The sequence below is a fragment of the Taudactylus pleione genome, unplaced genomic scaffold (assembly GCF_031769625.1).
Source record: "Taudactylus pleione unplaced genomic scaffold, aTauple2 ptg000560l, whole genome shotgun sequence".
In the NCBI taxonomy this organism is placed as follows: Eukaryota; Metazoa; Chordata; class Amphibia; order Anura; family Myobatrachidae; genus Taudactylus; species Taudactylus pleione.
In genome coordinates, this window is record NW_028284962.1 from 2,764,024 (window position 1) to 2,776,747 (window position 12,724).

At 42.1% G+C, this 12,724-nt stretch overlaps 1 protein-coding gene across 7 annotated transcripts in view; it reads right to left on the reverse strand.

Annotated features, from left to right (window-relative positions):
* Positions 1 to 5,824: 5,824 nt before the first annotated feature.
* The window catches only part of PIP5K1C (phosphatidylinositol-4-phosphate 5-kinase type 1 gamma), a 111,184-nt gene continuing 104,284 nt past the window's right edge, over positions 5,825 to 12,724 (reverse strand). For 3 of the 7 annotated variants that reach the window (XM_088452963.1, XM_088452964.1, XM_088452961.1), the window contains one exon: positions 5,826 to 8,010. Coding sequence is in view for 3 of the 7 variants with exons in the window: in XM_088452964.1 (XP_088309090.1) it covers positions 8,008 to 8,010 (3 nt within the window). In the remaining 4 variants the exon portion in view is untranslated. Of the gene's footprint in view, positions 8,011 to 12,724 lie in introns of all 7 variants that reach the window. The other 4 variants (XM_088452967.1, XM_088452965.1, XM_088452962.1 and 1 more) reach the window with 3 other exon arrangements.

Here is a 12,724-nt window from a genome sequence, read left to right on the forward strand (position 1 = left end):
GGTTGGTGCATGCTGATCTTACGCCTCTCACTAAGTTCCCATTCACTGCTATGTTTAGGCGCATTTTAACGGAGTTGTGTTTGGAGGTCTCAGCATAGGTGCGTCTACTTGAGCAGCTCTTGCAGGGGCTTCTCCCGCTTCCATTCAGACCTATGTACAAGACCTATGTGCACTGCGATAAGTTATAGTGCGCACCCTGTGTAACCCGAAAATGTTGTTTACCCGCCAATCGTTGAATGGCTAGCGTTCAACAATTGGGGGTGTGAAGGGATTTTTACATTTTTCCCCCCTGGAGCCATGATGTGGCCCAATTTGGTTCACAGGTTGGGTTTTTTAGTTTTTCTTCTTCACTCGGGATCTTGGTTTCCCCTGTTTATGCATCCCTGCTAGTTAGTTGCCATGTTTTTTTTTTTCCTTTAAGCTGTGTTAGTGGTGGTGTGGTTTCTTCAGTTTCTCAGTTAGGGTAATTTTTTCTTTACAGCGCCAGCAGTGGACGATGGACAGGTTTGGCTGGTGGGCCATTCCTATGTTTTTTGGGCTCATGGGCATGGTCTGGCTAGGCATGCTAGTGTGTTGCTTGGTGGGTGATAGGTGCGCTGTATTGGTGTGAGAGGTTTGCGTGTAGATGCTGTTCTGGCCTCATCGGTGGTTTCCTGGGGTCTGCCGGAGTGGTTGGTTTTGCATGTTGGTGGTAATGATGTTGGTCACTTGAAAGGGGTTGCGTTGATCATTTGTCTGCGAGGATTGATGGATGAGGTTTGATTGAGTTGGCTGAATGTGAGGATTGCTTGGCCGGAGATGGTTCCTCGTTTGACTTGGCGGGGTGCTCGTAAATGTGCCACTTTGGACAGGACAAGAAAGGTCAATGTGGTGGTGGATCGGCATGTTCTCTCGTTTGGTGGTGCATCACGGCTTTCTGACTGGTGATTTGGCTAGGTTTTTTAGCCCGGATGGTGTGTATCGTAATACTGTAGGGCTTTTTATTAAGGATTTGCTATCCTTTTTGGGTTCGTTTCTGTTGGTGGCGGGCCAGTCTTCCTTCGTGGTCTGGCTTTGGCAGGAGTTCGCTGCAGCCCAGTGGCCGAGTCATTTGATTTCAAAAGCTAGAACTGAGCGTGCAGCGTCTCCTTGCCACCCTGGTTAGGTTAATTATTTAATAAAAAAAGCTGTGACCTTTTAGTCAAGCTGTTTGGTGTCTGTGTCGTTATTTATTAGTTTAAGTTAAGTAAGTTACAAAGGTTGGTTAAGAGGCAATAAACCAATGGATCTGTTATGTGTTTAGAATCACGGCACTGACGCAATTAACAACAATCTGTATTGCAGTGGATGTTTTTCCGCTATGTACTAAACTGAACCAGCAGGGACAATAGTAGCAATAACCGCTGTGCCTGCAAGTTACTCCCCTGACATTTTGGAACAAATGTGAAAGACTTCTCCGAGTAAATCTGCACACAAACACGCAGTGTCAAATTGTGGAACCAGCCCGATGTGGTAGGACAGAGATCAGAAGCTATCGCTCCTGCAATTAAAGCCTCCATATTTTGCTTTACGGAGTTTGGTACACAGGGGTCAGATCATAGTCACCATTGGTAACAATGGAGACTGCGATCTGCAGCGCTAATTTGCATGCTGTAGGAGATTTGTGAAATCTGCATTAGGCTAGTAACACATAACAACAATGAAAAAAACAAAACAAAAACACGATAAACCCCTAAATAACATTGGAGATAAAATAAATAGGTATTAGACACAGACAACCATAGTATATTGACTGAAAATAATGTCAAGCATGCAGACAGCTCTTTCAGTTATGTATTTGGCTCTGGCATATAGTATGCTGTAAGTACAACGCCAGGTTTATTCCGCTGAAGGGAAGTTGTTAATAAAGTTCTGTCTTAACATCAGTTGTAGGTGAATGAACTTACACTTTGCAGTTGAAACCATTGATGGTCTATGGATAATGTTGAATACTTTTACCATCGATGGCAAATCAATTGTAGCCGTGGGCTTGATTTTTTTTTTTCTTCTTTTGTAGTTTACCTAGTACTGCTGCACAGAGCTGCTAGGCTATAAGCCAGCAGCCCTGCACTGCGCCCTGCTCTGTGTTTTGCCGGGAATGGGATGACGCGCCTACGCGACAGGCTCAGCTGTTATTCATAGCTGAGCCCCGTCCCATCTATTTCACAGAAGTGACAGAGCCCAGCTAAAACGCATGCTGACTCTACTGCACAGGCTCAAAAAACACAGATGGTAAAACCATTGATAGAACCACAGAATAGTTGTCTACCATCAATGGAGGGCACACCCATGGCCATCACTACCCAGAATCCCTCTATCGACTAGGAACAGCCTGCAGACTCTTATGAGGGGTCTGGTAACAGCAATAATTGGTGCAGTATCTGCTCATCATTCTAATATTGTTATTTATATAGCGCACACATATTCCGCAGCGCTTTTACAGAGAATATTTGGCCATTCACATCAGTCCCTGCCCCAGTGGAGCTTTCAAACTAAATTTCCTACCACATGCTCACACACATACACACTAGGGTTAATTTTGTAGGGACCCAATTAACCTACCAGTATACTTTTTTTTGGAGTGTGGGAGGAAACCCACGCACGCAGTGAGAGAATATACAAACTCTGCACAGTTAGGGCCGTAGTGGGAATCAAACCCATAACGTCAGTGTTGAGGCAGTACTGCTAACCATTACACAGTCTGTACTGCCCACCCTATTAGGTACATGCTAATCAGGATGTCTTCATGACAATACACCGCCCACTCATTACATCACAGATGCAGTGAACCGAACACTCCACCCCTCTCCTTGCAATTGTAGCACACAGTAAACGGACTGGAACTTGGTGTGGAAAAAGCGGCAGCCGCTGCATCATAGCACTTCCTAGGCTGATTTAGAGACTCTCACACAGATATACAAGTGTCACATGGGGTTGGTTGTCGTGACAGCTGCAGACAAGTGAGGACACATCTGTAGGGGACAGTGGAAACCTACTCAGTAAGGTAGTTCTCATACCTCACAATGAAACACATAGCAGGGTCGTTCCATGCCAAATCATCACAAAAAAAGTAACTTTTCAACCCGACCATCTCAGATTTTCATGAAATTTGGTAGGATGATAGACATAAAGTAACTTTCAGATGTAAAATTTTAGCCCTCAAGTATACTGTGTTCATGCTACAGGGTTGCAAACGTAACAAAAAGTTTATGCTTGTAAGGTCAACTAAAACGAATCATAACTTTGCTACTAATTGTGGTAGAAATGTAATTTTGGTCTTGTTTTGAAGCTAAGGGACCCGAGTTTTCACTGAAAATAGTTTTATATTTAAATATTGACTTTTACATTTTAAGGTCACAGGCAGAAAAGAATTGGCTCTCTACCATCAACCATTAGTAGTAAACCATCGATAGTGATGTCAGTGGGAGTGCTTTTGGCTCTGATAGAGCCAAAAGCACTCCTGGGCTTGTGGCAGCGAGACCCTACCGCGGGGTCTCGTCGCAAGCCAGATGGTCGCGATAGTCTTGACCATCGCGACCATCTTTTTGGCCGCTCGCATAAGCTGTGGGTGGTCACCCACAGCTATGCGAGCAGCCAGGAGGCCGCTCCAATATTAGGTAGGAGGGCCCTGATTCAGAGCGAGCGCTCTTGTCAGCGTGTCCGGCTCTGAATCAGGCCCAGAGTCCTCAGCTGGAATATGGAAAATATCCATTTTTTTTTTTTTTTTAACTTTTGCAATTTTTACAGCTTTCCTTTTGCAATAGTCTTCTTCTTTCATGCTTTTCCTCTTACTAGGTGATGCTCCCACACTGCTTACTTTCATTTAATGACTGCAAGGCTGATTCAGTCCTGCATGTTGCCACTTCTGTGTCACTTTCCTCATCAATTGATGTGCTCAGCAGTTAAGAATCCCTTTTAATTTGTTTCCTACAGTTATCACAAATCATTTGATAACTTTGACATGTGGCTGTATTTTAATCAGATGGTAGCAGCAGTAGAAAACAATTAAGGAAGATGCTATGTCCTTTAATATCAAATGGGTTGCAGCACTGAGTCCTATTGTAGTTCTTATCCATTTGTCACGCTCTTGATCAAACTACCAGTATATCAGATAAACCAGAGGTTCCCAAATGCAGTCCCCAAGGCACTCCAGTAGTTCAGGTTTTAGAGATATCCATGTTTAAGCACAGGTGGTTAAATCAAACTGACTGTGGTAAAGCATGGATATCCTTAAAGGCTGGACTGTTAGGGTGCCATAAGGACAGAGTTTGGGAACCTCTGAGATAATCTGTCTTAGTCATTTCGGGAGAGTAGGCAAGTATGATACAGGGGACTGTGAGCCTCACAAAAATCGGGTGGTGCTCCCAGTCCCACCCTGGAGAAGCAGGTAAGTCACCCCACCCCGGACCCCCTTGCAGAACCAACACAATCCCCCGCAGCAGGGCACTTCTAATGCCAGGTAATCCTAGCCATACTACCTGTGTTGTGCAACGCCCCCCGCCCCCCCACTACTACTACTACTACTACTACTATGCCAACCTGACTGCCCCCTCCCGAAGGCAAGTATGTCTTGAATCACTAGTTCTCAATGCAGAAGATGCAGCCATACTGAGTGGTGCAATCCATCAATGGTTCACCATAGATTGTTATTGTACCATCAATGGTTATCACAGATGGCACCATTTATGGTGACCATCGATGTAAAGCCACCAATGACCATCCCTAGAACACAGAGAGACACACTACAAGACAAGTCTGAACTTGCCCGTTGCATGGTTAGTGCAAGAAGGGTTCAACTGCTGTACTTAATATTTTTTTTTTTTTTACTCCTGTTCCCAAAGGCTACCCAAATATAAACTTATACCAAAGAGAGATTATATTTAAGTGTATAACATACTTTTATGTACAAAAAAAAAAAAAAATCGAACATACACTTTAGATATTCAAGGTCAAAGGTCACATCATGTAACCTTGAAATATAAAAGTCAATATTTAAATAGAAAACAATTTTTTAAAGAAAACCAACAAGACCAACATGAAAGCTCTACCACAATTAGTAGCAAAGTTATGATTAATTTTATTTGACCTTGCAAGCATAGATTTTACACTTTTTGTCACGTTTGCAATCCTGTAAACATGAACACAGAGTATCACTGAGGGCTACAATTTTACATAGACAGCATAAAGTAACTTTTATCTCATCCTATCAAATTTCATGAAAATCTGAGACTGTCAGGTTGGAAGCTGTGATGATTTGGCATGGAATGACCCAGCAGTAATATACAGCACTATGATGATTCTGAGGGCAGGGATATTTATATGTAGAAAGTCATATGCTTAAAGCAGGGAGAGAGGAGATGCATACGGCATACGGCATCCAGATATTCAGGTGTGGTAAAAGGGGATGAAGCACAAAGGAGAGCAGATGCAGATCCTCTGGTATGTAAATGGGGGCAGATGGGGAGTATGACTGACAAAGAAAACCCATATGGGAGAGGTGAAGGAACACGTTAGAAACATCTAGTTTCAGTACCTGTATTTGTTAATCTCTTTGTTATGTCTAAAGAAAAGCCTCTGGACATTAGCGACGCTTCCCGATGCATTGGCAAAGAAAATGTAAAACTGCACTCGCAGTCAGTGTAATGTCTGATGGGCTTTACACTGACTGAGCACAGATTTACATTTTTACCTCCAACCCGCTGGGAAGCAGCAGCTTACAAAAGCCACCACTTTTTATATAAAGCTCAAAGTCTTTCTGCACCACAGAAATCGTCATGTGTGATACATACTAGAGAGTTACAGCTAGTTTTGATCTTTACAGTATTATACATAATCTGAAACGGGTCAAATGTAAAAGAAAAAATAAGACAAAAACACATTGGCAGAATGCTTTAATACAGTTTGATAATTCTGATAAATTCACTATATAATAGCAGCCATCAGAAAAAAAAAAAAGGACAATCACCAAGAAACACAGAGTGAAACCTTATTATTTACATCAAATTTACAGCCTGCTTATCTAAATCCAACTTTTTATTTCAGGGTTACATCTAAATAGTGAAGAGAGACTTTCATATTCACAACACAATCTAAATACAAAATAACATCTGTGCACAGTACAGAAAATGAATGCTTAAAAAAACAAACCAAACCAAAAACAGAACTGAAATATAACGTATGCATTTAAATGTACGCACGGCGTTTACATGAGCGGAAATATTTTCTGGTCATGGTCACAACCTCAAAGGATCAAAACAAATATACATATGGAAACTTACCAACATCAATACAAATAAATCATAAAAATGCACACAAACTAGAAGTGCAAGACAATAAAAACCTAAAAGGAGTGACTCATTCTTCAACGTAAATGTTAGGTTTCAAATCATACATACACACATCCACTGTTGTAAAAATGATGGGGTACTCTTTATGGGAAAGCTCGCAGCTTGGAGGAGGCTATGTAATTTAGTTGTCTGTTTTTTTTTGTTCAAACCCTGGAGTGTCAAACACTAAGGGACACAAATCCTCAATCAATATGGCCCTCGACTCCATTCATATAAGTCATGCCTGTTATATATCCCCATAATTACAGGCATGTAAATGTGCAAATATATAGATATATCTATAGAAAAGAAAAACAATTTGAGCAGCTTCGAAAACATTTTTCCATGACACTTGTGCTGTCATATTAAATAGTATTTAAGAGCACAAAAAAAAAAAGCATAGGTGGCTTCACCCAACAGAAACAGCTTAACCGAACAGTTAAAAAAAAAAATAATGAGAAAAATCAGTATCTTATTGCTTTCAATCAAAGTCTAAATACAGTGTGTGCTACCTGTGGCGAGGTTTGAAAACACTGGCTGATTGTTGAAAAACATTCATCTTTATCTATGGAACTCGTAAATGGAAGTAAAATGTTACACACATAAATAGATAGATATATATCTATCAATCTATAAGAGTCTTGGAATTAAACTGGCTTTTGAAAGAAAGAAAATAATTCTGTTAAAACTAGAGTGAGAGTCCCAGGTTCATCAAGGCTCAGCTCATCCCTAAGCAAGCTTTCCATGAACACCCTTAACAATATACAGTATGGATATTTCAGATGGTTTCAAGTTACCTTTTTGGTCTACATATCCCTACTTACGGTCTGATGTCTTACATAAACACATTCCAGAAAGCTATGGCAGTAGATGTAGAATATCCCGTGCAGGATAAAAGTGCTGAATGTAGCAGTGCAACTGCTAAAAAATGCTATACTAGCACATAACTTAATTAGGAGGTGGTCAATTCTAAATTCAGGTCACTCAACCTGTCCTATAATGTAAACATTCAATAAAATAATAGATAGTTCTGAACACTCCTATAGCCTACTACCTAACCTGATAAAAGAAGGTCAACAAACAAAGGAATAAAAACACAAAAATATAAGAACAAAGCATTGTTATAATGAAATCTAGCCAAAGATGCAGCATAGGTAACTAATATCCTTGGTTCTCTTCCAGCCAGATACATTACATTTAGAGTGTGAGCTTATAAAAGATTCGGCTATCACCAGAAACGATGGACTTTGTTTTATAGTTACCAAACAAAGGTTTTCCTCAAAGATTACGCATTTCTGGTTTGCACTCTTCCTTTTTGGAACCATTCAGGATTGAAAAAGAGATATATCTTATGTCCCATCAGGGCTAAATTGTTTTTCTTTCCCATCTCACAGACCACAAATAAAGTTTGTACAAACTGAAAAGAAAAGCAATTGTTTGCCAAGCACTGGCACACCCAGGAATAAATGCACACCGAGGGATTAAACCACAAGTACACATAATAGTACAGTAGACTGTAGGATTAGGGTGGCAAACACTATTCTGCTTGGTCATCTCTTTTCTGGATCCACGGTTAACCATTATACCCTTCTTCAGGTCTCCTTCTGGACGAAAGGGCAATAAGATAACAAGGTCTCTTTATCAACAGGTATCTGCATAGTAGTTACTAGAAAAAAGAAAGTTTAGGTTATAGGTAAAACAGGTAAGTAAACCATTTAATAATCTGAAGACATGAACACATTAGACACACAGTTAAATAGGATTTCTAACCACTTTTACAAAATTACCAAGAGTTGTAAACATTTTTTTGCAAATGGTCAGCATTATACATTTCTTACAGTTTGGAAATAACAGGCTATATTCGGCGGATACTCGCTCATATACCTAAGCAACATTAGTTACAACTATTCTGAGAAATTCGGAAAAGCTTATCACCACTGCCAGCAAGGCAAAGCAAGACCATTGAAGATTGTAAAAGGTTTATACCAAGCACTGAATAAAAACAATTAAAGCCATTTAATACACAGTAGTACAAAATATAAAGGTGTAAGTGTGCAGTTTGTAAATTTATTATATTATAATGCTGGCTTGAGTGAACAAATGTTCTCTAACTACCACTGACTTTGTTTAACATGAAATAACATGCAAGTCTGGTTAACAGGAATACTAAACAAAATATAAATGGAACATACTCCAAAACACAATCAAAACAATTAGAATGGCATTTGAACTTTCTCGTATCCCACTATACAGGAATTTTCAGTGTCTCCTGCAGCATTATGTGGCCTATATTTAGTTCCCAGGGATGAGCAGTCGCTATAGTCAGCTACACTCATCCTAGGGAATTGCAGATTTTCCTGCACACCTCTTGGGGCAGAAAAAAAAAAACAATCTGTGAAGTTGGTGGCTGTGAAATGCATCCTAAATGCATTCATTATACACACACACTAATCAGTTATCGGTGCACTTTTATTAGAGAATTTCAGAATAACTCAGATTCTATTCAATTATCTGTCTCAACACAATCCACCTAGCACTCTGCATGAGAGTCCATAGTGAATGCTGACACCTGGAGGTTTAGTATACCAAACACGAAAAATGTACAGATGTGTCCACATACATCTATCCTCCGTGCACTACGCGGGAGCTCCGTGTCACTCGGCACGAAAAGATGCTTGTCGCTACCACTTTTTACATTCAAATGCGTCACAGCCATGCGAATATTTAGCACAATCTGAATGAAATGATTTTCAGCATGCCTATATTCTGTGTGTGACTGTGGGTGTATCTGCATGTGATATGCTACGTTACAGCCGCTGACACTAATGTAGCGTTTCCCACGCAGATACACCCGCAGTCACACACAGAATATAGACGTGCTGCAAATCATTTTATTCAGCAGAAGCTGCTTGTGCGCCCTATTTGCATTGCTAATAAGATGCATTTGAAGGTAAAAAAGTTGCACGAAGAGATGCTCAGCGCTACTAGAAGGGCTGTTTAGTGTGCAAGGAGGCTAGATGTATGTGGACACATCTGTAAATAACATTCAGAAATGCAAATTGTGGAACCAAGCCCAATGTAATATAGTAAAAAAATAAAATGTGACCGATAATATTTAATAACCTCATCTAAGATAAAAATTAGTGCTGACTTTAGGGAGATCTGTGCGTGCAGACAAAGCAAGGGTTAAAAGTAAGGTATGAATAACTATAAAAGGATTTCCTCCCACGTAACTGCTTTAAAAGTTGGAGGGGAGAAAACTTAGTTACTTTACCTCACAAAACAACTATTGCCCCATGAAGGCAAACTTTGCATCTCCATGTCATACAAAAATGTAGCTTGTTGGTCTCATCTCCTAGCACATTGTCCTCTTACCCGCAACCTCTCTACAGTGCAGATCTCCTGTGGAGACATGGCTGTTGGAAGTCTGCTGACTCAATGTGTGAGGCGGCGAGGGGGTGGAGTCTGTGAAAAACAAATGCCCATACGGAGATATGCACTTCCTGCCTGAGAAATGTCATCTTGAAGGAGCACTGTGATATTTCATCCATTTTTAGATAAAAATATATATTTCTAATGCAGTGGTTCTCAAATTCAGTCCACAGGACCCCCACACAGTTCACGTTTTCCAAGTCACCCAGCAGGTGCACAGGTGTACTCACTATTCACTGACACATTTTTAAAGATCCAGAGGTGGAGCTAATTATTTCACTTGTGATTCTGTGAGGAGACATGGAAAACATGCACTGTTTGGGGTCCTGAGGACAGAGTTTGAGAACCTGTGTTCTAATGCATTCACGGAAATCATAGAAATATGTAGCAAGTATTTGCACATGACTATTTGGGGGCTTGTAGTACCAAGGGAGAGCAATTGTTTATATGGGTTGGGTACAGGATCACAATGGTCAGAATACCAACAGCGGCATCCTGAAAGTCAGAATCCCGACCCAATTAGGCAAGTGTCCGAACCCATCATTCCTGAAGCCTAACCCCCTCCACCCTGCAGTCTAACCCCCTCCCCCCTGCAGTTTAACCCTCCCCCTAGTGCCTAACACTAATACTTCCCATTTACTCAAACGACCGAAAATCTTTTGTGATCTGCCAAGTAGGAATATTTGCATGAAAAAGCGGGTGTAGCCTCACGGCAAGGGGTGTAGGCGACTTTCCCACCAGAATCTGGATGGTTGGGAGGTATGCTTTTTAGGGCTTTGAGCCAATGAAACGTAAACTAAGAAAACATATCAATTTTAAATGAATTAAAAAGTCTGCAAGTAGGTCTCCTAATCTCCCAAACATTTCCCTTGTTTGCCTATCAAACCTCAGGTTCAGTTACATAAAATGGCTGATGTCTCTGTGAGACAGTCTGATGGCGCCACTAGTCTGATCTTTTTTTGGCTATGGCTGTCACATGTGGCAGCTGACAGGGACTGCCGCGGTGTCAGCGCAGCAAGCCAATAAGGATCAGCCAGATTCATAATGCCTGCTGCTGGAAGTCACCGTAATCTACTGATTGAGTGTCTGCTGTCGACCAAGATCAAAGTTTTGGCTACCCCTGGGCTTATAATTTCTATGGATTGTATACAATACCCCATTACAGCCCCACATCTAAGAGCACATGTAATGAAAAAAGGAGAGTTATGGTAAAACTTACCCTTGTTAACTCTTTCTTCGAAGTCCATAGGGTCCACAGGTGAGACAATGGGGTGTAGAGGGGACCTGGAGGACCGGACACCAACAGCAAAGGTTTTCAATCCCAGGCTGCTCCGGTCATTCCCCTTATAACCCGCCCACATCCTGCGGGCAACTCAGTTTTGTTAACAAGCCCAAGGCAGGATCAGGATAGGAGAGAAGGAAGACTGGTACACTGAAGAATCGCACTCACACAGAGAAGGAAACAAGTGACCAAGAGAAGAAACCCCTAGAAGCCAGTTGTGTCAGGGCGGGTGCCCTGTGGACTTCGTACAAAGAGTTACCAAGGGTAAGTTTACCATAACTGCTTTTCTTCAGGGTCCATAGGGCTCCACAGGGGAGACAATGGGGATGACCCAAAGCAGTTCACAACCAGGAACACTCCTGAGCTGATAGGAGAACCCTACGCCCGAAGGAAGAATCCTGAAAGGCAAATGTATCAAAGGCACAAAACCGAAGAAAGATGTGTACAGAAGACCCCGTGGCCACCTTGCATAGCTGTTCAGCAGAGGAATCATGCTGGGCTGCCCATGAGGGACACACAGAGTGAGTAAAATGAGCAGAGACTGTAGTCAGCACAGGAAGGCCATGCCTGCGTGTAAGCCTGTGATATAGTCATGCAAATCCATCTGGCCTGTTCCACCTGGAGAGGATCAGGTGTTACAGGGGCCTGGGAGTGAAACATGTCGAAGGTGGGCACCACTGATCCCAAGGCCTGCATTGCAGTGAATTGACACTCTGCGCTTATGGAGCAGTCGGCGCACTCTGTGCTGTATTGCTGAAATCTTGCCTGCTGTTAGGAAGATTATCTGAACCAGATGAGTCCAGGAGGGCGCCCAAATGCACCATCTTTTGAGAGGGGGTCAGTGAAGACTTTTTCCAGTTGGTCAGTGAACTGTGCATTTGTAGAAAGGCAATGGTTACCTGTAAATGGCAGTGAAGAATCCCTAGGAAAAAAGAGCAAAGGGTTTCCATATGAAACCTGGGCACCCTGATAAACTTGTGAGATTTGAGGTTGGGCTTCTGAACGGGGAAAAGGGTAGAATAATAGCCCTTGACCCATTGTGAGGAGGGGACCTGAATTATTACTCCTGAATTTAGTAAGGACTGAATGGCTTTCTGGCTCAGTATGGCCTTGGTTGGGTCCGATGGAGGTCCAGTGCAAAAGAACTGCTGGGGGGAGGGCCTCAGGAATCAGAAGGCATATCCGTGGAGACTTCTCTTATCCAGGCATCTGACATGGTTTGATGCCACAACTGGATACCCCCCAGGGAGAGGCCCGCTCCGTCAAACTGTAGGCTTGTCAGGTGGACATCTAGTAGCCCAGGTCTGTTTAGTCCTAGGCTTGGAGGCCTTAGTTGATGCCTGATGCTTTGAAGAGGACTGGCCTCTGGTTTTCCCCTGAGGCCGAAAGGATGATGTCCAAGGCTTTGTGTTATATGCAGAGGAAAGCCGCCTTGGAAGCTGCCAAGTTAGTCACAATTTTATCTAATTCCGGGACAAACAGGATATGTCCAGAATAAGGCAGAGATTCCAAAGGCTTCTTAGAGTCTGAATCTGCTTTCCAGTAATGGAGCCAGACAATACAGCGGGCAACTACCGAAGTGGCAGATATCCTGGAGGCTAGAAGAGCCGTGTCCATAGCTGCTTCACCTAAATAGGAGGCTGCATCTCTAATGTGAGATATGTAG